This window comes from Enoplosus armatus, chromosome 1 (genome assembly GCF_043641665.1).
Source record: "Enoplosus armatus isolate fEnoArm2 chromosome 1, fEnoArm2.hap1, whole genome shotgun sequence".
NCBI lineage: Eukaryota > Metazoa > Chordata > Actinopteri > Centrarchiformes > Enoplosidae > Enoplosus > Enoplosus armatus.
Window position 1 is genome coordinate 12,906,162 of NC_092180.1, and position 23,189 is coordinate 12,929,350.

The 23,189-nt window shown below is 40.7% G+C and overlaps 1 protein-coding gene across 1 annotated transcript in view; it reads left to right on the top strand.

The window, feature by feature from the left end:
- The window catches only part of syt7b (synaptotagmin VIIb), a 71,252-nt gene that overhangs the window by 38,385 nt on the left and 9,678 nt on the right, over positions 1 to 23,189 (top strand). Inside the window, exons 6-7 of the mRNA XM_070906024.1 lie at positions 8,116 to 8,463; positions 12,439 to 12,561. Of these exons, the coding sequence (XP_070762125.1) occupies positions 8,116 to 8,463; positions 12,439 to 12,561 (471 nt within the window). The remainder of the gene's footprint in view (positions 1 to 8,115; positions 8,464 to 12,438; positions 12,562 to 23,189) is intronic.

Here is a 23,189-nt window from a genome sequence, read left to right on the forward strand (position 1 = left end):
CAGACAGTGTTTCTGCCTGCCAACAGCCATACGAAATTAATGGATATATCCTATCAGAAAACAGAAGACAGGCTTTAAATCATAAATTTTTTCCAGAGAGAATCAAATGTATGTTGGAGGCCCTCCCTTTGGGGTCCTATCTGGCTGTTACAGTCAAACTCAAAACACAGGACATTAAATTTGGGAAATAACATTTTATTTTGCTTCCGCACGGTGTACACGGTGTACAAGAGAAAGGTTTGATAGCCCCATTCCCTACAGCCCTGCTAGCCTCATCAGACCCTCTTTACCTCTCACCTGCAGCCCATGGAGTGTTACCATGGAGACGGACAACCCTCAGGGTGCAGATCTCACTGTTTCACCTGAACCTTTTCCCCTTTTGTACAACCCTGCCTCTCGACTCCAAGTATTCAAATCTGCCTCTCAGGGTACTGTAGCACACTTAAATGTATACTTAGCTAAGCCATTAGGGTTTCCACAGAGGGTTGACTGTTTTTTATTTTTATTTTATTTTTTTTTAATCTTTGAATGGGTTAGTTCAAATGAATAGTTTAACATTTTGGGAACTATGCTTATTTGCTTTCTTTTCAGAGAGTTAGATGAGAAGATCAACACCACTTTTCTGTTTCGTTAAATATGAAGCTACAGCCTGGAGATGGTTAGCTTAACTTAGCTTAGCATAAAGAATGGAAACAGCTAGCCTGGCTTTGTCCAAAGGTAACAATACCCTTCCGACCCGCACAACTAAGCCCACTGAATAACACGTTATATCTGGTTTGTTTAATCCGCACAAAAAGTGTATAAACGACAATTTGCTGTTGTTGTTGCCAAGCAACTAGCAGAGGCTCCAGGGGGTGACTGCGTCTGGCCAAGAAATAGTCCAACCAAACCTGACAAACGGTGAATTGTTGTTTTTAGACTTTGTTTTTTCGTACAGATTAAACAAACCAGATAAAACATGCTAATTGGTGAGTTTAAAAAGTATTTCCTCATATATCTTTGTCTTTGTGCAAAGCTAAGCTAACTGGCGGCTGGCTGTAGCTTTATATTTAACAGATATGAGAGTGGTACCAATCTTCTTGTCTAACTCTCTGCCAAAAGGCGAAGAAGCGTATTTCCCAAAATGTTCAACCGAACTTTTAATGGGGTGGTTTCTGTTCTACTTTTTTTGCTGTTTTGTTGTTGTTGGTGGGTTTTTTTGTGTGCGCGTGAAGTCGTTATGTGTTTTTACTCCTCTCACCTCTTCCTCCACTCGCTCTGTGTTTTCTGCTCATTTGTTGTCACTACTCCCACTATCACTCATAGTACTGTAAGTGCTTCACGGCTGCCTGATAGCCCTCCTGAGTCTGGTCTACTGAGCCCTTTTCCAAAAATAGTCACACAGTCTCTGTCGGTTACAGTACAGCAATTAAGTGTTTGGATGGTAAAACGTCTGTTTCATATCAAGCTCCATTCCATCATTTAGATGCATCGCAGACGTCACTGAGGCATTAAGTGAACCTGTTTATTCTTATCCTTTCTAATTACAACTCACTTGACTCTTTTGAAACTGCAGCGTTATCAGTCACTCTGTATCTGTGCAGCGATGTTGAAGCTATTGTTAAATCAGCAGCGATTGTTCGGCTGGCATTGCATTATGTTATTGAGATAATTTATATTTGAGTGGCATTTAGTAGGCTGAGGATAGTGGCATTTCTGAGATGTGTGATGCAGATCAGTGAGCAAACTATGTCTTACTCCTTTCTGCCGAAATAATGATGCTTTTAGGCCAGCAAGGCAAGTTTGTTTATTCTTTCAAACTCAGATTCAATTCAAAGTGCTCTACATAGTGAAGAAATGCATTTCGACAACATTTAAAAACAATGAACATAGAATAAAATGAGATGAATAAAATTTAATTTAATAAAATACAATTAGACAATAAACAATAACCAAATTACCAAAATTACAGTGTTGTTACAGTGCAGTAATACTTTCCCCAAACTTCTATAAAGGAAATAAAAGTGCGGTAGAGAAATGAATCACAACAGTGGCCCAGGTAGCCAGAGAATGTCTCATTGTTCAGTGAGAAATCATTCATTTTACCGTCAGCCTGCACTTAATGTCTAAATGTTGTTGAAGGCATCGTCCTGGTGTGCAGCTGTGTGTTGTGTGGTTTGTCCTCAGTCAGTGGAAGGTCCCTGTGCTGAAGTCGACGTTCTGTCTGTACTCGTCTCTGTGACGTCCGAGTCGAGGTCAGCCGGGGTGGGTTTCGGTGGCAAGAGTTTTACTCTGGAAACATTTTACACAAACTCATTAGATAAAAGTGCTTTTGTTTTTCATCATGAGCTGCAGGTGAGCCGCTGTGAGATTACAGAGACATTAGTGTTCTGTTCGTCTGCAGTGTTAAAATCTGAAGATGATGCATTTGCATCATTACTCAGCTATTATGCCCAATTCACAGAGCCAGCAGATTGGTCATTGCTGTCCCCTGTGTGGAGTGAAATGGGGCAAACCTGCTGCATCTCCAAACTCCTGAAACTCTGAGGCTTATTTCTCACCTCAAATGTTCCTCAAAGAAATAGTTCTTTATAAGTAATGTATTTAAACTATTTTGCGAGTATTTTGCACTATATGACTGAATTGGGCTTTGTAATACAGCGAGTAAAGTAATACGTTCGCCATCAGTTCTGTGCCGTTTTGAACAGGTCTGTTGTAGTTGGAAGATATGTTTTTGTCTCAGTCAAGTGTCCACTGAAAAAACAACTGTATTCTCAGCTCAGACCTCTTCATTGTGGTTTGCCTGGCTGACCAGCAGCGGCTGCTCCAGGTTTCTGTTGTATACTGGACACTTGTGGCTGGATTGAGAGCTCACAAAGTGTCTTGCTCACCGGTTTGACTAACTTTACTCATGATTCTTTTGCTGTCCGGCCCTGTGCGTCTGTCTCTCGTCTGTCCGTCTCTCTCTCTCTCTCTCTCTTCTTTTTATCCTCTCCTGGTCCTTTCTTTCTGTCTGTCCGTGTTTCTTTGTCTCCGGTCCATCCCACTGTTCCTCCCAGTGGGGCCGTGGATAAGGGTGGGCAGGGCGGTGCTGGACCCTCGCCGGGGGCCAGTGACAGCGGGGGTGGTGCTTGCTCTGGGACTGGGGCGGGGCCCAGTCGCAGTGACAGCGTTCGGAGCATGGTGACGGGGGGCAGCAAGGCCGGGCGCTGGCAGACGGTCCAGAGCCACATGCATGCCGGAGGCCTGCGGTTTAGCAAGTGAGTGGCGCATGGTGACAGGGGGCACGCATGAGGGGCTACAGTGGGCACAACAACAGCATGGTGTGGATACCAAGGTAGAGTGTGAGTTTGGAAAAACATCATGAATGGCATTGTTGCATGTACAATCCAAGATGGACAACAACAGAAGCTATTTTTGACACCATGTAGATGAAGATAATGTAAGGCAGGCCTGGAAGAGTGTACCTGTGATGCATGAGTAACACTTGGTTGAAGTCTCTTGACTACAGAGAGCTTTGTCAATCATAAATACCATTTTTATGTCAGCTCTCAACCTTCCACCAGCTGATGTCAGGACAGTCTGAGACAAAGTGAATCCACACAATCATACTGTTCCTCTGCAGGCTCCAATTTACTGAAGGCTGTGACAGTTTTGAGAACTTCAAACGAAACAGATGTTCACAGAAAAAAATGGCGCTACAGCTTTTTAAATTCAGAGTGCGTTGTTGAATAAACAGCAGGAGGGCAGTTGTATTAGGCCAGTGATACAAATTAAATCCTTTCCCATAACGTGGTTCAGTGCAGCTTAATTCTAACCAAAGTTCACTGCAAACAGCTGAGAGTGCGCATTGTTTTTGCAATTAGGTTTGAACAACAGATCAAGATCAAATTGCTAGTAGCAATCACACATTCTGTTGGTTAATACTGTAGCCAGTAGCTATTCAACATGATCAGCTGATAGTGTAAACAACACTGATTGATAATTGAGTTGCGAAGTGGGAGGAGCTATTTTGGGCACCCCTTGTTCCAGAAGTAAAAGTCCCATTAATTTTTCTTATAGACAATGTTACGTGACTCACAGGTTGAGCATTTCTACGGCTCGGATCAGCAGGAAGCTCTCCCGGTCTAACCATCAGCATTAGAAAATATTTGGTTCTTTGATAAAAAGTCGAAGGTACAAGTCTGTGTGCATGGAGGACTGCGTTAACTAGGACTGTAGGATTTAGACCCAAAATGACGGTCAAAGCATGATTTTTCAGAAACAAAGTTGAAATAATAAAAACTGGTGCCACAACATAAACCTATAGGATTGTTACATTACCGTCTTTCTTTGTTCAGTAAAATTGAGGATAGAAGAAACATTTGAAATGAATACAGACTTGTGAAAAACACCAGCAAACCAACGACTCCTCTCACTTTGCAACTCTATGAACATCATGTGATATATATATATATATATATAAGTATTGTCAAGAATAGTGGGTAACCACAAACTTTACTATAGGTAGTTTATCTTAATCTCAATTAATCTTAATTAAGTGATCTTTTTTCTAATGAACCCAAATGACTCCTTGACATTTGAAATGGATGCTATTAATACTCTAGTCGAGTGGTTACAAACCTTTTTAGCTTGTGTCCCCTCAAAAAAAAACCCAAAACAATATCTACTCGAGACATGCTAGATTTAATACAGTAATACTAATGAGTGAGGCTCTAGTCCACATGGTTTAGTCAAGCTCTTTTCACAAAAATCTTTGGGCAGCTGATCGCAAATCACATAATCCTATAGTAACACCACGTTCCCAGAGCAAAATGGCTGAAGACAAACACTGAGCATAAATAACTCAAGGGTTTGTTGTCATCAGTTCCAGATGTGCTCACAAACAGTGATAAGATCAGAGCCTAGATGCCATTATCATCTGTATAAATGCTCTGTATTCAAATAATAATCAGTCCCATATAAATGAGTTGCATGTGGAAATGCTTAAACAAATGGTGATTGGTGAAAGCTGCATGATTTTGTAATGATAAATCTAAGGTCTCTGTATTTCTAATATTGTGTGTCCTTGTTATGATACAGTAGAGTGATTAGAAACAATAGAGCAAAACTCGGCCTTCAGATTTGACATTTGCTTCTTGGTTGGACTGCAGACATTAGAAACTGCCTCCACACATAATGAATGAAACATTGGGAACGTTTGACTGAAGTAAATCTCTCTTGTGGATTTTTAACAACATGACAATCAGACCTGCAATAGAATTTTTGGGCTCACCTGTCACTCTTCTGTTTTGCTCCCTTTTTACTCCTCCTTTCAGATCTACCTGTATTTCCATTTCTTCTCTGGAATTGGTTTCTATTTTTGGGCATTTACCTCTACCCCTCTCCGCCCCCCCCTCACTCTCTCTCTCTCTCTCTTTCAGTCTTCACTGTTGGTACATTTTTTCTCGCTCTGAGTCTGTCTCCTTGTTTTTCACCCTCTTCACTCTTCCTTAATTACAAAATCATTCAAGGTTTATAGTCATCTTAATTGACTTTCAAGCAAGAAGAAATGTGAAAATAGCCGTCTAAGTCAAGTAATAGGATACAGCAGATGAAGAGCGCTCATGCTTGGGGAATATGAATGACTGCCGAACAGACAAGAAGACAATAAAGATGTACAGTACCTGAAAGCACAATAAGTAGATACAACAATCGAGGAAAGCACTGTGAGGAATGGAGTCTGTGTTGTAGAGCCTGTTGTAGAGGGTAAATTCTTTGCCAAATGTATGACACTGAACAGGCGACATTTATTAGCACATGGACCGGCTCCCAGATGTTGGGCCTAATGCCACCATGATTCCAGCCAGATGTATTGATTCATCCAGTGTCAGTTATGATAACATGCAATATAGAGCTTTCTATTGACCTTTTTATTTATTCTTCACATCTACACTTGACTGTACAATAGCTGCAGCGTTTGGTTTATATGTTCAGATGTTCAAATAACAAAAGTTTCTTTGTAATGTGTTGTTACGCTTTGCTGCATTTTCCTTTTGTTTTTCTAACATTTCATTTCACCTCTGTCCGCCAGTCCACATTGCTCATGACAAGCCTCTGATTTCACCAGAGGAACGATACATCATGTGGAGGGAAAAGCCAGACGTACTGTATATACCACATATTACACTGTAAAAAATAATTGTTGTTGGGTGTCAGGGACCAAGCAGAAAAGGCCATTGATAGGGCCGAGGGTTGAACATGGAGGCCTTACAATCTTTATTTCAATCAAACTCAAATAAGTTCACAAAGAAAGGTTAAATCAAAAATAGTTAATATATCTTCCTGACTATTTCTGTATTTCATTTAGTTCTGAGGTTCAAGATTTCTTTTTTTAATTATTGCCAATTAATAAGTTGAAACTATATAATGTTTCAACTTATTTGAGCATGAAGATGAATTGAGTCAGCTCCCGATGTAAGTGCACACCGCCATCAGTGATAGAAAAAGACAATTAAAGATTTAAAGATTTTGTGCCACTCTGTATGAAAGACGATATTTTTCAAAAGTGTAGTCCTTAGCTTGCACTTGCTGTTAGCTGCGCACATAAAAGCTTTAAGCTCCTTGATTAGATATTTCTCATGGAAACGCGCCATAGAAGTCATAGCTAACTTCTCCAGTTAGGTTTTTATGTACACATGCGTGCCTCTTTGACTTTTTATCAAAGAATCAGATCTCTTTTGAATGCAGTTGCTCATCTTTTGTACTGATGATTCAAACTTGAGGTTCATGCGAGCCTTGGAAGCGATCCAACTAACAGCTGCCCAACGTTGTTTTTGCAGAAAATAAACAAGACTTTTACTTCTGGAACCCTAAATGCTCAAAAATATCTCCTCCCACTTCAAAACTCTATAACAGGTCTGCTCAACAGAAACCTTATATACATTAATTCACATGTATTCAGTTAAAACATTATGCAGAAGTAAATAAACTTTCTCATCAAAGCCTTTCCTCAGGAAAGACCTAATGGCGTGCAATATGTGAGTGTGAGAAAAAGCGTGCATGCATGAGTGCATGTATATGAGCTTCTGTCTTGTATTTACTTGATCCAGCATTGCTCTGCTCCTCGGGGGGCTTGTCTCCTGGCTCTCCAGCAGAGTTAGAGCCGAGTTAATACTGAAGAGAGCCGCTAAAGCAACTCAAGTCCAGGCAGTAAATCCTCCCTCACAGCATTAGCTTCAGACAGGGCTGTTTAGCACGAGCTTACAGTTATCAGGCAGGGAAGTGATTGAAGGGAGGATAAGGGGTGAAGCACTATTACATGATTGTAAGAGTAGCAGACCGGTAATTAGAGGGAGAGACTTAAAGAACAGTGATTGGAGGTGGTGTGGAGACAGATTGATGTGTGGGCTGAGGGTGTAGAAAAGATGAATGGACAGAGGAGATGGAGAGCAGTTGAGCTCAGAGGCACAAAGGTAAAGGGAAGAGTGGGAAAGGGAAAACATATCAGGAGCAGACAGGACGTTATAGAAAGACTGGAGGAAGCAAGAGGCAGCAAGGCAAGAAGGTAGAAGTAGGTCAAGGCTAATTAGGGAGAGAGGTAACGTACAGAAACAATTTAGCGCTGCAGATGGAGAACAGAGACTTAAGTTAAGTGGCGATGATACTTAAACTTCAGCTTGAATTTAATTCCACTTAGGCAGAGGTTTGTTTTGACACCAGTTTGGAGAAGAATAATTGAATGCTTACACTTTGCATGCCAGCCCATCCACTCACTCAAACACTGTCACACAATTCTGCAGTTGTTTTCATACAGATGTCTAAAGCTTTCTGACAACAACTTCTTCTTTCTCTTCCTCTTTCACTGATCGTCTTTGTTGTTTGTTCTCTCTTGATCCTCTCTGCCTTTGATATTCACTGTGAACACATTTCAATCTGTGCTGTATCTATATATGTTTTTGCCATTTTTATCCTCTACGCCTTCTTTTTTGATATCAACACGATCATGTGTTACCAAATTTATTTTTCATACTTTCATCTTGTCTAAATCCTCTCAAAACGACCTCCCCTGTCCTGCATCCCTCGTGCTATCTCTAACTTCGATGTCTTCCTTGTTGTATCCATCTCTTTCCTCGGTGCTCCCATGTGTCTGCTCAGTTTTGGGGACGCATCCCTCTCGTCTGCTTCCACCCTGGAGCACATCCCGTCCTCGGCTGTGGCGCGCCCTCGGCCCCTGGTCCGGCAGCAGAGCCTCCAACAGCCACTCACTCACCAGCCCCCTCCGGGTCCTAACGACCCCCCAGTCACCTCACAAAGCCTGGGCCAGCTGCACACAGGCCCAGGCGGCGGGGGCCACCGTGGGGGCCCGCGTGGGGTCCGGGGGAGCCCGGCTGGAGCCTCCCGGTACAGAGGAGCAGGGGCAGGCCGATCAAGGTCAAATCCTGGCAGCTGGGATCACATGGTGGAGCAGATCCGCAACAGAGGGCTGGACGTCAAGTCATTCTTGTAAGTGTCATGAAGTTTTCTACATGAAGTAAGATGTTACATCAGGAAAGCTTGACAGAAGACACCGTTGAATGAATGCTGCTGTTATTATCAGTGTTATAGTGTGCATTACATTCTGGTGATAATTTTAATTTTTAGGTTTTCAGGTTATCTTGACTCACTTGCCAGTTCATTAGGTACATGAAAGTATCGCAGTTGTATTACACTCCTGCAATAAATCCCACCTTATGTAAGTTTGAAACTGTTTTAAAGAGGTGTTTCAACTTTATTGCCACCGCTGAATGCAGAGGTGTATTTAACATCTGAATATTATTGTATAGTGTATTGTATATATTGCAAATACCTAGTAACTCCAGTTAGTTTTAAGAAAAGTCTTAAGAAAATCAACTGTTTTTTAACTTGTCCAATGTGCATGAATGACTTTATCTAACCGGATTTAAAAAGGTTTCATAAAACCTGACTGTTGAAAGGTTATTACACTCTATGTGGCTCTTCTGTGTCAAGATTCATGGCACCACAACAGTGATCAATTGTTACCATCACCGTGGAGGAGGTATAAAATGGCTTAAACAGCTGGGCAGCATTGGGAAGTTGCTAAAATACTAATTGCTAAACAGAGATTGAATAAAAATACAGCAGGCATAATAGTGAAACAAACCACTGTCACTGTCTACATACTAGAGAGTTTTTGCAACATATGCTGACAACAATTAGACATCTAGACAAAACCTACAGTTAGCAAAGCTCATTACAGCTTTTACGACACCAATGATTTTCCGATGCATCCACTAGTGTGTAGGAGGGCTGCTGGTGTGCGAAGGCTACTGATTGTTTGAGATACCGAGCACGAAGAGGGCTCCTCCTCCTCCTCCTCCGCTTGACGTGAATGATAGATCGCAGATGATGTGCTCTACAAAGCAGCCTCATGTAAACGCCCCACCTCCCCTCCTGACCACGCACATACAACCACACACACAGCTCTACACTCCTGTCCTTTTTTTTTGCGTGTCTTCCCATTAACAGTGTCTCCAGGCCAGTAACCTCCCTGCCTATGTGAATCATCATTGAGATAAGGCTGGGCATATACATAAGGAGGTGGCATCGCCCATCATCTCCGTCCTCATGAATCTCACTGGACCAAACACGTCAGTTGTTGACCCGGGGGGGGGGGGGGAAATATCATGCCTTTGTGATCAGTGTGGTATGAACAGCCAAATGCAGCAGCTTCACCTTCCACGTGTGTCCATGGCTGTCACACAGTGTGTGACTGAGCCACCCCGCTCACATTTCAGATCAATAGAGCTGGTGTAGGTGGTAATGATTTCAGCACCCTCCGGTTGGAGTGCGCGTGTCTTTTTTTGGTCATCTATACAGATCCATTCACCTTATCGACGAGCCTCGTGTTGTTACTGTTTACACATCCCCAGTGGTCCGCTGTCTCTTAAGTGCTAATGTGTTCCTCCGGTTGTCGATATTGCTTCAACAAACGGCGTCTTGTTAAGAAGGGAATGCACTACAGAGAGCGCATGCAGGCAGGGAAAACAGATCAGAAGTGTGAGATATGGAGAGATGAGAGGAAGATGATCAAAGGGGAACTGGGAGAAACTGATAAAAAAAAAATACCATACAGACAAAAAAAGGATGACATAAGATTCAGTTCTTTTTCAAATATTTTGATCCTATTGATATTTGTTTATACTTGGCTTTGTGCACAATTCCACATTTGTATTCTGTTCTGCTGTAGTGTCTGGCTCAACGTTGCAGGATTTCAACCTTTTACCTTTTGAAAGAAGATCACTGTTTCAGGAACGCAACAACAACAGCCATTCCTCAATTTGTTTTCTGCTAAAAATGAAATGTTTGAGTAGTTATTAAAGTTCTCTGTGATTACATCAGGACCCATCTTCTGTCATTCATAACCTGGTCAAGCCAACTTTCAAAACAAAGTAAGCCACTAATCCACAAAATATATATATTTATAAATTATGCCTTAAAATCAATTTTAAGAGAAGTAAGAAATGAGCGAAATCAAGTTGGAATTGTCCTTTAAGAAATGACTGTGGTAAAGAAAATACATAAAGGTTGTCCTTGGATCAGCACGCTACGTTAGAGGCTATATAAAGAAGAAAAGAGCATGGTAGAGGCAGAGAAGAAAGTATGAGAAGCCAGAATAGTGCACAATATATGCTCACTTGTGGGTTGTTATTTTGTGACTGTGAGTTACAAGGTTAGTTGTGGGCAAATGTTCATTTGTCAAGGTCACTGTTTTTATGGCCTCGTGAATTCACAGTGCAGCATACTTCAGTAAGACATAATTTAAATGACTTCGGGCATGTTTAGAGGGAGAATAACTGCTGAAAATCAATGTGATGTGTTTCTTTGTTGCAGGTTTTCGTTAAGGCCACCTCAATCTTCATGGATTTCTTTCGCTTTTTCTTCCATGTTTTTTTTTCTGCCTGTCATTTCAATTGCCTCTATTTTTTTCTCTGAGACAATCCAAAAGCTTTCTTTCAGGTTTTTGCTTTTCTATTTTTTTACACATTTATTTTTCTAGGAAACAGATAACAGAAGATGATAAAGCCATGGAGGCATCAGTGGTTCTCAGCCTTTCTGCTAATGATGCAGAAACACATTTCTATGACCACCATATCAACAGTGGATTAAAAAAAAACCCATAAGAAATTGAATGCATCCCCGTACTTGTACGAACACACAGGTTATATGAGATTATATGATGCATCATCAATGAATTTTTAGAAAAAGCTCCTGATGGATGTTTCTAACAGGTTATATATAAAAGGTTGGCCCATGATGAATACCACTTGTATCATCCCCTGTATTTTAATTAGAAACATTATGCTATAAAACAATAGATATTAGGAATGCATGCAGTAATATGATCCATACAGCATCATGTCAACGTTAAAGAACTAAATAAAGAATCAACCCAGCATGTGACAAATAAATTGGCACCAAAATCATCTGTTTCTCCAGTGGAAAGTGCTCATGCTAATGCTACAGCACACAATACATTAAGTAATCATTGTCACATTTCACATTATTCAAAATGTGAGACTAAGACTTTGTAGAAATTCAAAGGCTGGGTGGCTTTTAATAGCATGCTCTCAACCTCACAGAGTTGGATAAGGGAATGGTAAATGGGGAAAAAAACAGTCTTTAGATCTTCTTTCAGTGACAACAGATCTATTTTCTTCAGACCTTTAATGTAGTCTAATTTGCTAATACAAGAAAAGAGAAATAATTTTCCAGACAGGACCCCACTGGCAATGGGAGATTATGTTTTCTCTTTATATGAATCTAGCCCCCACATAAAAGCTTGCTAACTTTGGATTACTTAAAAGTTTATTTTCATACATACTAGTTGCCTTTAACCTTCACATAATGTGCATAAATGTTGAGATATGCACTTCAGAGGTCATTTTGGTGCCAGTCCACACGTCACATATTGAATAAAAGGGACAGAAAGGAAAACTCCCATTAAAATTTGTCGTGCAGTGAAATACAAAACCATATTCTGTAAGTTGCCTCCTTTGTTGTGCACATACAATAAACCAACAAAATCAAATGTATTCCATGTTTTGAAAGTGATAATGTTCAATGATATTAACATTAAATCGGCCAAAAGAATAAACAGTTAAATACTTTGTTTATAAAATGGCCAGAAATGCATGCAGTAAAGTGTTACTAAAGTGTTTTATTCTCAACTCACTCCATAGCACACAGGTCAGGTCCAGATGCACTGCAATGTAAAGTGTTGACTGAGCGTTGGTTAAAATGAAACGACCTCTCTCCCACTCTCTCTTTGTACGTGAAATGAATGTGTGCTGCGTGTGTTGCTGTGTTTCTGTCACTGCCTGTATGTGTGTGTGTGTTTGAGTGTGTATGTGTGTGTGCGTGTATGTCCCCATGCCTATTTGTCCCTATTTGTGATGTCCCATTTGTCTGTGTGTCCAGTGAGGGGAAGATGGTTGTTCTGTCTCTAGCAATCGGGCTGGCTGAACAGGACGACTTTGCCAACCTCCCAGATCTACAGGAAGCGCCAGCAAGCAAAGAAAACGACACCACACCAGAAAAGAGGTAACAAGAGAAGAATGATATCAGGAATGTGAGAAGTTAGGCACAAAAATAAAAAGAGTAGCTGAGGTAGCTGTTTGTTATAGTAGAGAGGTACATAACGATGTGTAATTTACAGTGTTGCAGGACTATTTATGTCTGTTGTGTTGATGCAGTGGTCTACACTGTAGGCTGACCTGAAAGATCAATAGTTCATATAGTCTGAAATGGTGAAGTCATTTTAATGTTGCCCTTTAAAAACTGAATAAATCTTAGCTGCTTAAAAGGCCATGTATTCTACTCATAGGTTTATTATGAAAAGCAACACAGACCAGGACTGACTGCACTTTAAATAACAAACACTTCACATTTGAAGATAAATGATTTGAAAGAGTATTTGTATTTTTCCAGAAACAGTCAAATTTAAATATGTTTAAGTAAAAATAAATCATGTTTAGCCTTTAAAACTTATCATTTGTAATCTACTATTGATGTAATTATATGTAAACTCCTCCTGAGGCCATTAAAGTCCCCATAGATACAAAGGACATGACCTTGGTATTCTCAATGGTATGGCCCTCCTTGATACTATTATAATAATTTGGTTTCTCCTCCTCTAACCATAATGTTGTTCTTTGACTTCCAGCACTGAACTAAAAACTCGGGCTCTCTTCCTTCTGTTTGTTTCCCTTTTGCTGTTACGTTCAGCTTCATTTATTTAATTTATATTTTGCATATCACCACATTTCCTTCCCAACTTCACATTCTGGGTCCCCTTTTTCTTCTTTTTTTTTTCTGGTGTCCTCTGTTTTCCTTATCCAGATCTTTGTAAGTCTGCTTGTCTGCAGCTCTTCGCTGTTTGATCTGTGAGTCACATAGGCGCAGGAGAAGGGCACCCTCATTATTAAGAAGTAAGGTTCCTCACATGAAACACTCGTCTAAAAATATGCTAACCTCTCATCTAGCAGTGATCTCAGAGCGGCTGTCAGAGACTAACACGATCTCTCAGCTGGTGAACAAAGGACTGAACAGGCTGCCCTCTTATCACATCAGACTGTTTGAGGGATAAAGTGCTTAACCCACTGTTTCAAACTAGTAGGCTGAGCAAGATCCTGGGTGTAGTCCCACATAACCCTACATAGATTTGTGTTCTTTCTTGTTCTTTGCTGCCATGAAATCTCTCAAAATGCACAAAGTTTTCTGAAAACCTCTCTGCAGTGCACCCAAGTGTGCTCTTCTAACTAGGTCATCTGAGAATTTCTGGTTGATGAAAAATAGCAGTCTGTCTTGGAAGAAAAGAACATATCTTTGGAAAGATGCATTTGTCTATGTTATTGCAACAATTATGAGTTTTTTATGCCTTTAAATTTTGATTTAAAATGTCCCAGGGTCAGTCAGGGGATGAGCTTACCTCTTGTCCCCCCCATCATCCTCTTTCCCTCTCACTGTCTGGAGGTCTGTCAAGCACCTAACTCTAATCACAGCCAGCCAGTGAGCCTCTACCCAGAGGGGTCGCGTGGGCCAAGTCGTCTAGTGTCCTTCCACAACTAATAACAGCTCTCCATCATCATCTCTGTCCGTCTCTCTCATCCCTCCTGTCTCTGTAGTTACCCCGTAAGCTCCCTGCACCCGTTTGCCGGCTTGCTCACGGCCGTTTTCATGGAGCCCAGCGGACTGAGAGCGATGGAGCAGGATGATCCGGCCAAGAATATATGTGACAAGACGAGGCGCTGTCAGACAGTGAGAGAGAGACAGAAAGAGAGGGAAACCTTTGCTCTCTGCTTTCTAGAGAAATATGCTGCAAGATAAAAATAGACACTCCCATAGAGGTTTGAGATTCTGTTGGTTTATTAATGAAATCAAATACAGCTCGGAGCACAAATATCTACAAACACCAGATCTCGTAATAGAGAAATAATAGGATAAAAGCAAAAGCAGTGTGTGCTGTGTATTAGGTCAATTTTATATTTGTTCAGTCAATCCTTCTAAATATGGACAGTAAACAAGCAGACCATGTGGCACCATGTTGTTATCCAACAGCTTTATAATTAAAGCTGCTTTAACTGATTTCTTGTCCACATGGGGGCAGCAGGACAAGCTGTAAACAGCTATTTACTCAACCACTAGACACACAACAACATTACCATTCATTTGGAGTTGCGTTTGTGTCTACCTGACCGATGTAATCTAATATTCACTCCCTTTTTAGCTCTGTGTTTAGGTGCTAAATGTTCCACTGTGTTCATCAGCTTGACACTTAACTTTGTCTGGCTGCGGTTTGGTGCTGGACAGATAGTGTACAGTGAATTTTTAGTGAAAACAGCTGCCTGCTGCTGGAAACACGGTTAAAAAAAGCAGTGAGACTGAACCGATCAATACACGAAATTTGTCGGCTGTAAAACCAAAACAATGAGCTAAAAGAGGCTAAAAAAGGTCAATAGAGCTAAGGGGAACTGCAGTTGGTGATAAGTCTTTGTCAGTTCATCACTACGAGCGATCTGTTTCACATTACGCAGTCATTTGATCCATTTTTATTAGAAATAAAAATATTGATGTTGCAGCTTTAATGAGTTTTGAGAATTCAATAAATAATCACTAAGTGCATCACAGCTGCTAGGGAACTTGTAGTCAGGAATCATAATTATCTCATAAAACACTGCATTGTTTCCCTTGTTCAAAGGAAAATATGCTTACATAAATTAAGAGATGTATGACTTGTCTATTCGTATGGTGGCTTTGGGAATCAGAAGTGATATACTGGCAGATACTTTAGCTGCGTGCACTCAGACGCTGAGAACTGCTCATCAAAGCTTGCGACATAACACTGAGATATGATCTATTTTTACCGCCTGTCACTCATTTAAAACTTAAAACAAAATACTTGCAGAGGAGCCTGTTTCAGTCGGTAACAGCTGAACTCACATATGAGGGGAGGGTGATGTGGCAGCAAAATCATCCCGACCAAATTTACAGAGTTAATTATCAGCAGTGCGTTGTGTTGTGTGAGAAGTTTAATGTTAATCTGTGATTTGAAACGCAGCAGCAGATATAGCTGTTGCCTACAAAAGCCGTCTTGTACTTATTATATCTTAGAGATAAAATCCCATAAGACACCAATGCAGCTGTGATTACAGTTAATTATATTATTGTCAAAGGACACATTTAGTTTCTCGCTGATCTGTTATCTTCAGACAAAGCCAGTGTTTTCTCGCTCCGTGTTAAGTGAAAAGTCCTCTAATCTCTTATGTGGAGCTTCTTGTTGTGTAAATCAGTTTGGGTCACTATGGTAGACCGGACAAAGCCCTGCGGTGGGCTGGACATAATCACCCACCTGCAGATAACTATGATGGAAGCTCAGAAAGCTGTTTGTGTTATTATCATCTCAGAAAGCCGTTGTTGCATGGAGGAGATGCTTCTTAATGAGCTCAGAGATTCACCACACACGGAGACGCAACAGGGAAATAAATCTGAATAAACCCAAAAGAGTTTACTGGCCCCGGACAATCTCCACTCTGAACATCGAGTTTGTAAAAGCTGTAAAATGTGCAACGGTGTCTGAAATGGAGCATGTCAAAGTCTCCTTCCATTCAGTGCAAGCCGAGAATACGTTCTGCCCACTATCAGTGATGGGACATTTAAATAGCAGGTTGTGGACCCCTCTGAATGTTTGGTCTGGAATATAATCCTCTCTCACATTTTTTTGATAATCATGTCCTTCTTATTCACTGATACTGAGGTATTTGTCATATTTTGTTTGTTATATATATTTTCAACAATGCTGAAAGTCCTGGTGTGATATAATAAGTGCTTTCAGTGTGGTTGACCATTCATAACCTTTAAATGAGAAACATGCACCATGTTACCACAAAAAAATGTACACTTGAGAAGCTCAAAGCTCTAGTGAGAAAGATAGAGGGGAAAAAAACCCCACAGACATCATCTCTGGAAAAATATCACAAGAAATGTTTTCAGATAAAAAGCTCTGATAAGCCCACTGTACGCTACCTGCCCAGCAACAAACAGCCGATCGACAAAGTTAACGACTAGCTGGTGAACATAGTGAAGAATTTAGCAGCTAAAGAACAGTTTATTTCCCTCAGGAGCTGGTGGAGACCAAAAACAGAGCTAATAGGAGAATGTATATTTACTTACTTGAACCATAACAACTTAACAAGGTGATAATACGTAAATGTTGGGTGTGTCACCCAAAGTACGAACAGGGATATTTTTAGTATATTGTCTTTTGAAGATGAGCTTAAACACTTCAACAGTAGCCTAAATTACATTTGATGTGTGCTGTTATTCAAACTAAGGGCGTGTACATTGTTCACATGGCCTCAGCGGGAATCAGAGTTTTAATCTTGGTAGTCACGGTCACGTTATACTGCACTCGCTGAGTTGCACAATGCCAGACTGTACAGTATTAATCAAGCAGGAAGTTGTTGCCACCCTTTATCAGCTGGCATATCTGACTTTTTCAATTGTGCGTCTGAGCCAGCAATCACAGTGAGTCAAGCCTCCTAATGACTCTCCAGGCCGGCCACTAGTCCCCATGGCAGCCTCTGGAGCCGGCAGTGGCCCGGGAGGAGAGATGATTGGAAAGAAAAAGCGATGTAGGTCAGCACAAACGAGGCATCTTTTTAAAAAACCTGTCAGATCTAAGTCTGGAGCTCATTCACCATTTCCCTGGTTGCTGCTTGTGGCTACGGGCAGGGAGCTGATTTAAGTGAGCCCCTGATAGGAAAGTGAGGGGACGTCACAGCGAAGGTGACAGTGAGTGGTGGAGGATAAAGAAAAACAATGTTCTCAAAGTCATTTAACGATTTTTATTGACTTTTATCTCAAGTTTTGAAAAGGATATGACATCACTACAGGTTATTTATGCATAGAGCGTGATTTACAAAAACAGCAACTCCCAGTGGATAAATCTCAAGAGTGAGGCAGCAGAAGTCTATTCAAAGAGCATCAAGCCAGTCAAACACTGTAGATGGCTCCATTAGTTGTATTAGCCTGTGTGTTGAGGGGGGGCGGAGGCCGAGTGATTTGTCCCTGTTGGTGTGGAGCGCTGAGTGGGCTGACATTGGAGCCCGGGCCTCATCCATCATGGGACGTGGGACCTATATTGTGTTTCATGGTCTCCTAGGGCAAGTGTGTGATCAGCAAGACCCAGATACAGTATGTTTATGGAGACGCACTTCCTATCCAGGCCCTGCTGGTAACCCTCATCCCTCATGTTCTCACCCGTCCATCCACGTTCCCTCCCTTTCCCTCTGCTTCCCATTCCTCTCCCCATCCCTTCATCAATTTCCTCTCTACCCTCTGAAGCCCTCATTTTGTTTCTCCACCTCTGCCTTCTCTCTCAATATCTCCTCAACGCTTTGTTTACTTGCGTCTATTATTTTTCTTATTTTGTGCTCTTGTAATTCCAGTTTGTCTCCTCTTCTTTCTCCTTTTCCATTCCCGTATCTCCTTATTCACCTAATCCACCATTTCCTGAGGGTGTTGAATGGCGTTGTGACGGGATAAAGCCACCGCAGTGCTCCTCTGTCAGTGTAGGTGACTGTCAGCTCGGCCAGACTCTGATAAATCTGCTTCATTGCTGAAAAAGGAATGAGATTCCCTTGTGGGCAGTTTTCATGCATTGGTATACAGTATATTTGCTCACACACACAAGCTTTCTGTAACACGCCTGTGTCACCTTTAAATCTCTGTACTAGTTGCATGTGTTAAGATTTAAGGTTTTAGATACACACCTCAGTTTTATATTCACCCAATCTCAGCTCTATTTCTTGCTTGTTTTGATTCACCTAAATGATAAAACCAATATTATTCCATATTGTTTTCTCACATGAAGCCAGCTATGAAAATAAATGCAATAAATCTTTGTCCCTTTATAATGTATCTCATATCCTAAGGCAGGTTAACTTAATTATTTTGGCATGACGTCTGGAGAATGATAACAGAAACTGATAGAGAGTAATATAACAACAAAAATAGCTTTTTCAAATGAGCTCTCTGATCCACTTTCTATTAGAAGCCGAGTTCTCCTCTGAGTGATCAGTATTTAGTCAGCTAGTACGCAGAGGACATCTAAACTGTAAGATGCATCATAACACATTTTTGTTACATTCATACACACAGATAAAATTATGAAGAATGTTCTCATTCAACCCTGTCTCTTAGAAATTACATTTCTATACTACCAATTTGTTTTGCCAATTAATTTTTGTTATTGCTGCCTGCATTATGTTCACTTGCGACGTTTTTTTTCCAATGAAGTAAGTGGTATGTTTTTATAGCGAACATAAGTCAAAGGGAGGAAGGCAGGGTGGATGATGGGCGTTCAAAACACAGGATACTCTGACACGGGAGACCTGGGGCCGGTTTTACAAAGACTTTGACTGTCGTGATCTAACTAATAGTCAGACTTCAGATAGACGTCTAAATTCATCTGTTGCACAAAACTGTCTAGGTCTTGACTACTTAAGTAGGACTAATTGTATTTATTTGCTGTTGTAATTTAGTGTATATAAACATGACTTCCAAGAGACAAGGCTGTCTCATTGCACAGTGCAAATAGGTCAAGTGATTGAAACACAACTTAAATACATGAGTTAAAGTGAAACATAAGGACACATATTTATGTAGTGAAGTGCTTTGAAAGGATAATTGAATACATAGATAATTCGAGACAGATTCTGCTGATTGTTCTGTTGCTAAACATTTGATATCATTTTTATTCCACTCAGTTTTCACACCTCGGACTGGTTATATTTAGAAAATAAAAGCTCCTCGTCTGCTTCATAAAATGTGCACACTGATATTTAAGTGCCATCTCTAAGCAAACAGATGGCAGCTAGACGTGCATGCGCAACAGACATCCCGTTAGTTTTCTGTGTCTCAGATTTGAGGAGGCATGCAGCAGGACAATATGGTCACAAAGATTAGGGCACGTGTGTGAAAACACAAACGTGCTGATTAAAATTCTTGTCGTCCAGTAAATTTTGACTGCATGTTGCTTTGCATGCTCTGAATCTTCTGTGAAGACGTTCTCTCTTGCTCATGCTTCTTGCTGCCAGACCTCTGCTTTACTTTTCTTTTTTTTTTCTAATCCAGTCACTGAAATTACTGACATGATATACCTTTATCTTATTTATCTTATTTATTCACTCTTTCTTTATGAATGCTAAAGAGACTCTCCAACATATATAAGACGTCTCTGCATTGTCCCCTGGGATGCAACAACCTGCTTTGTCCAATTACGCAGAAGATGGCTTACAACACAGTCCCAGATTGAGGCCATGAGGTCAAAAGTCAGGGGTTTGAGTTTCAGTGCGTCAGATCGAAGTGGTCATTCTCCAGGGACATTACCCTTGACCTCGAGGAGGACTGCATGTGTGTGTGTGTGTGCTCATTTGTTTTATAGACTTGTTGGTAGTTCATTTGCATTTCCCCACCATTGAAAAAGTGAAGTGTAGAGTGAGATCCGAGCTTGTTTCAGTCTGATGATCCAGACTGTTTTAGTAACAGGGGAAGAAGGTAACGCTACAATTGCTCATTTCTGTCATTGCCTGTTGTTGTGAGTATCATGGCTGGAGGTTGCTTTGCACCTTTCATTTTTTTTTTGGCATTTATGAATCAGCCATTTTCCGCATGAGCTCACACATACCCAGTGGTACGTGCTGTGGTGTTTTTCGCAGGGTCACAGGGGGGCTGAAGAAGTATAGGTATGAGAGAAGTCAGAGAAGAGTGTGTTCCAGGAGTGTGTTTCAAAGGCTTTCTAAATGTTTGGTCCCTTTTGCCCTGTGGGCTTTTTTGCTATTTTCAATATATGCCCCTTCTCTGTGGAACTTCCTTGGATTTTACTGCCCTCTTTTGAAGGCTCATGTTACCATGGTTACTGCAACCCCGTGTAAAATACATGATGGTAGTGAGTACAACCTTAAGTGGGAGCACACATTCCAGTAGTCATGGTTACAACAACCTCTAAAGAATGAATTATGTAACTGGTGTTGTGTTTTAGACGAGATAGTGACTCGCAGGCAGAGCTCACAGCTACAGATATATTTTCTTCTGTTCTGTCTCCAGAGTTTATCACCGTGGCATGATACATGTGGACTCATTTTTTAACTTTATGATAACGGCAAAAATGTTGAGTTTATGTCATTGAATCAAAAGAACTGCAGTGAGAATAACTAAGTTGTTTTTAGAGAGAATTAATTGAGTGGAAAGAGAATAATTCCTCTCATCGTGTTCTTTATATCTCTGGACAAAAAGCTAATTTGAGGATGTTATCATGTCTAGTTGAGATATTATGCAGCGCTAGTGCCCTGCTGCAGCCTGTGTGTGTGTGGGGGGGGTGGGGGGGGGGCGTTGCTGGTGTGTGTATATTTGACAGTGAGTAAATATGTATATTTACACGCATGGATGAACTCACCTCACTACCACACCCAATTGCTTGATGTCCCCCAGGCCGTTGCCGTGTCAACAGTCGTGATTCGAGGACGCTCTGTGCAGCAGCAGGTCTTTATTTGCCGTTCATGTCACCATACATTAATCTCTGGTGACCGTGACCAGTAGACACCTTGTGTCTATACCAACTGCACTTGTCAAATGTATTATTATGATGATTTATCTCTATTAAATGTGTCTGTTTCCCCAAAACTAATTCAAGAAAAAGGCAGCACTCGAGTGGTAAAAAAATGTTAAATTCATAAGTTGACAATGAAATGTACACATGCTGTGTTTTTAGCTGATAAATTAGGTCATCATGCTTCTGAGCTTTCATTTTCTACTTTTTGACATCTTCGCCTTCAGATCTCCACCTGGTTAACTGCCGGTTTAACACAGTTTTTTTTTTTTAATCAGTTATGTCTTTTCCTGTGTCTGCCTGCCTGCTGAACACCTAATTATGTGTCTCAAGTTTGATAGAAAGGAGAGATTTAGAGTATCTGCTCTGTTGCTTTTTTTCTTCTGGTTACTCTTAGTGGCGCAACTGACAGTCTTTGACTTAATGCTACCGCAAATGTATGCAAATGTTACAGAAACACTTTCTGGTTGGCTCAGTGCTCCATTAGACTGGAGCAGAGCAAGCAATATGTTTACAGTTAGCAAAAAGACATGCACGATATATGCAGGTCTGCATTAACTACAGCAGTTTTATATGCACTGTGTTAAGGTATTGCATGTGCTCTGCGTGGCTGAGATGATTTACAGTCAAATATGCACAACAGCACCGTAGAATGAAATGCAGGTCTCCATTGTAAATAATGGAGGAAATTCCCAGCTGTGTTTATGTACGGTTGATTGTTCAAGACTCATGTGGCCTCTGTCTTGCGTGTTGGGTGTTGATTTAGTAGGGTTCAATGGGCTGTCATTGAGCCAACCCCTCCTACAAGTTAGTGTTTATAGACTCTTTGGGTAGAGACGCGGCTGACAGGCATATATTATGTGCTCTATAGTCAGAGTGGTGAATACCTCTAAAGAGTCCATGTAGCGGAGCTGCAACTGAACTGTTTAGAGGGATACATTCTCCTCTTAAGAGCTTTTTGAAAATGAAAGTTTTAAACTTCAGGTGGTTGCTGTTGTGCCATAAAATATAGCTGGAGGATAAGCGACCAATCAGGCGTAACCATTGTGAAATGATAATGTGAATTGATTGAGGGTATCAGAGGATCAGAATTACCTTCATTGCAACAAACAAGTTTTCAGACCAATCACACACCACCACACATTGAAAACACATGAAAGGGGACAGAACACACTTATTTTCATTTCATAGTAAATAAATTGAAAATACAGGTTTGGGAAATCAAACCCTTTAGGATAGAATGTTTTCTTTCTGTTGTAAAGGAAAGGGTGGTGATCAGATCATCTGGGTCTGACAGTTTATTAGAAACTGTCCATATCCATTCATTTCTTCAATTTCCATCCAGAAAAGTAAATCCTTCTGAGATTCTCTCTGCAAAGAACATTTGGAAAAACCTAAACCTGTCTACTCCTCTGTTGTTGTATTTGTTAAAACCTGTTTTGTTCCACTCTTAACTCAGCTGGGCACCTTTTTAACCAACTGATCAGAGCCCCATTTCCCAAAAGAACCATAACACTAAGATGATCTTAGTCCCATTGTAAATCTAAATGGGCTAAGATCATCACAAACTAATTAAACAAAGTCGTGAGCATTCCTGTGTCATAATAATTCAATTCACAGACGTCCACGATGATAAACATATAACAGATAATAATAACACCAACAAAGTCAATTCATTTATTGATTTTGGTTCTTACAGGATATGTGGAAGAAAGGCAAATGATCTAAAATGTTGCTTTGTAAAATGATCAGCTACGATACAAAGTTTACACATCTTTTAGTGAGTCCTTGAACGCAGCACACGACAGTACAGGTGGAAGTCAAGTCAATGGCAGACAGCCAGGTGTTGTGTGTGTGACCGCCATGTGTTATGTAATTATTTTAAGTTAACACATTGTTCCCTGACGTGTTAGGGGGTTGATATTAGAAGCTGTAATTGAACATTTTTAGCTTTCTCTGAGTACATCAGTGTGAGAGAAATAATGTTTCCGATGTCTTTATCAGCAGATACATAAAATAGAAAGATGTAATGGGGCAACCCTCTGAAACAGAAACCATTTCT